This window comes from Penaeus monodon, chromosome 25, assembly GCF_015228065.2.
Source record: "Penaeus monodon isolate SGIC_2016 chromosome 25, NSTDA_Pmon_1, whole genome shotgun sequence".
NCBI lineage: Eukaryota > Metazoa > Arthropoda > Malacostraca > Decapoda > Penaeidae > Penaeus > Penaeus monodon.
This window is the reverse complement of record NC_051410.1, coordinates 42,258,384-42,259,957: the sequence shown is the minus strand read 5'-3', so window position 1 is coordinate 42,259,957 and position 1,574 is coordinate 42,258,384. Positions and strand designations below refer to the sequence as shown.

The 1,574-nt window shown below is 42.1% G+C and overlaps 1 protein-coding gene across 1 annotated transcript; it reads right to left on the bottom strand.

Annotated features, from left to right (window-relative positions):
• Window positions 1–8: 8 nt before the first annotated feature.
• Window positions 9–1,426, bottom strand: LOC119589470 (solute carrier family 10 member 6-like; the record flags this gene model as incomplete). The annotated part of the gene is given in 5 exon segments (XM_037938073.1): window positions 9–200; window positions 327–422; window positions 534–701; window positions 848–1,052; window positions 1,221–1,426. Coding segments are annotated over 5 exon segments (867 nt in total), but the record flags the coding sequence as incomplete, so codon positions are not given.
• Between the last annotated feature and the right edge of the window lie 148 nt (window positions 1,427–1,574).

Genomic DNA, 1,574 nt, shown 5'->3' with positions numbered 1-1,574 from the left:
GTGATTACTTGAGATGTTTTATGGGCAGGGACGGGTATGCTGGTGAGAATCGTATTATCTACCACTGATGTGATATCCTCTTCAGTGACATCATCTCGATGTATGAACATCCACACCTGGAAAATGGCAATCCCTGTCAGCATCTGCCCTAGCTGACAGAGACCGTACAGTACAGGGAAGATCACGAGCTGTCCACGGATCTGCGCACATAACGTGAAAGGATTACAACAGTAGGATTATCTCGCCATTGGTACAATAAACATGATCAGGATTTAGAGATAATCAGAATTTGGCCCTAAGAATAGAGGAAAGGTTAAAAGTTTTACCTCAGGCCAAGGGAAGGAGAGCAGCATAACATTGGTAGCTACCACAATGTTTTGACATGAAGTCTCTATGGCAACAGTACGGCACACTTTGTGATTCTGAAAACATGAGATAAATATTTTTCTTAGTATATGCCTTGTCTAAAAGAAAAGAAAAAAAAACGCATCGGAACTATCATCTCCGTAACTATCATCGTCAGTGTTACTTACAAAGCATACGACTTTGGCGATGAAATAGGCGATGATGAATCCAGAGAGGGGTACAACTGCTGCTGCGATCGCAAGGAAGACGGAAGTGTTAACGATGGCATCCCAGTACATGAGGATGAGCATCACACCGCATGTTATGGCGCCCACCCACCCAAGGAGACCACACACCTGCGCAAAATGCCTCTTGTGGTGAAAACTTGAGAGCAGTATGATTGACAAACCCTAACGAAGATTATGGTAGTTAATAGATTAGCTTATATTAACTGAATAATGGATTGAACATCTTTTCAGTGTGTTAAGAGTCTGTACTATACCTTCGAAATATAATTGGCCCACTTCCTATTATAGTGCCTGACGACCATTCCAACGACAGCAGGTGTCGTGACAAACGCCAGACTTAGAAGAATGTTCATGTACGGTACACGCAACTCTTGGTTCGTCCAGGTTTGTGTGTATAGCCACAGATTAAGTGGCATTGCACCGAATGCCACCATAGAGGAAATTGCAGTCATCATGATGCTGAGGAATTAGAGCGGTGCAATCTTAATTTCGTGACATTTCGTATAAATCGGCACAGAAATTATTATGATTTGATTGAATATTTGGGTTTTAACTGAAATCAACTCCTTGAGAAATATAACATCAGAACAGAATTGTAGTGCGAGCAAGCTACGTTCAGATAGGTACCTAAGGGCGAGGTCACCATCTGCCCAGTAAGTGAAGAAGTTAGAGAAGGCACCTCCTGGACTGCAAGTGACGATTAGCACGCCTAAGGACTGGTACGGTGGCAAGTGGAGACCAGTACACAGTCCAAGACCCAAAGCTGGTAGTATGATGAACTGACAACCCAACCCGATAATGCAACTCCACGGTCTTTTCAAGTGATGCCACATCTATGTAAAAATGCTTCCATAAGAAACATGAAATAACACTTAAGATTTAATCACAAAAAGGTCAGAAGTCAAAAACCTTGAATTAGAGTTTGCAAGCTGATGGCTGCATCTCATTGTAAATAATGAGATAAAACATGAATTTATGGAC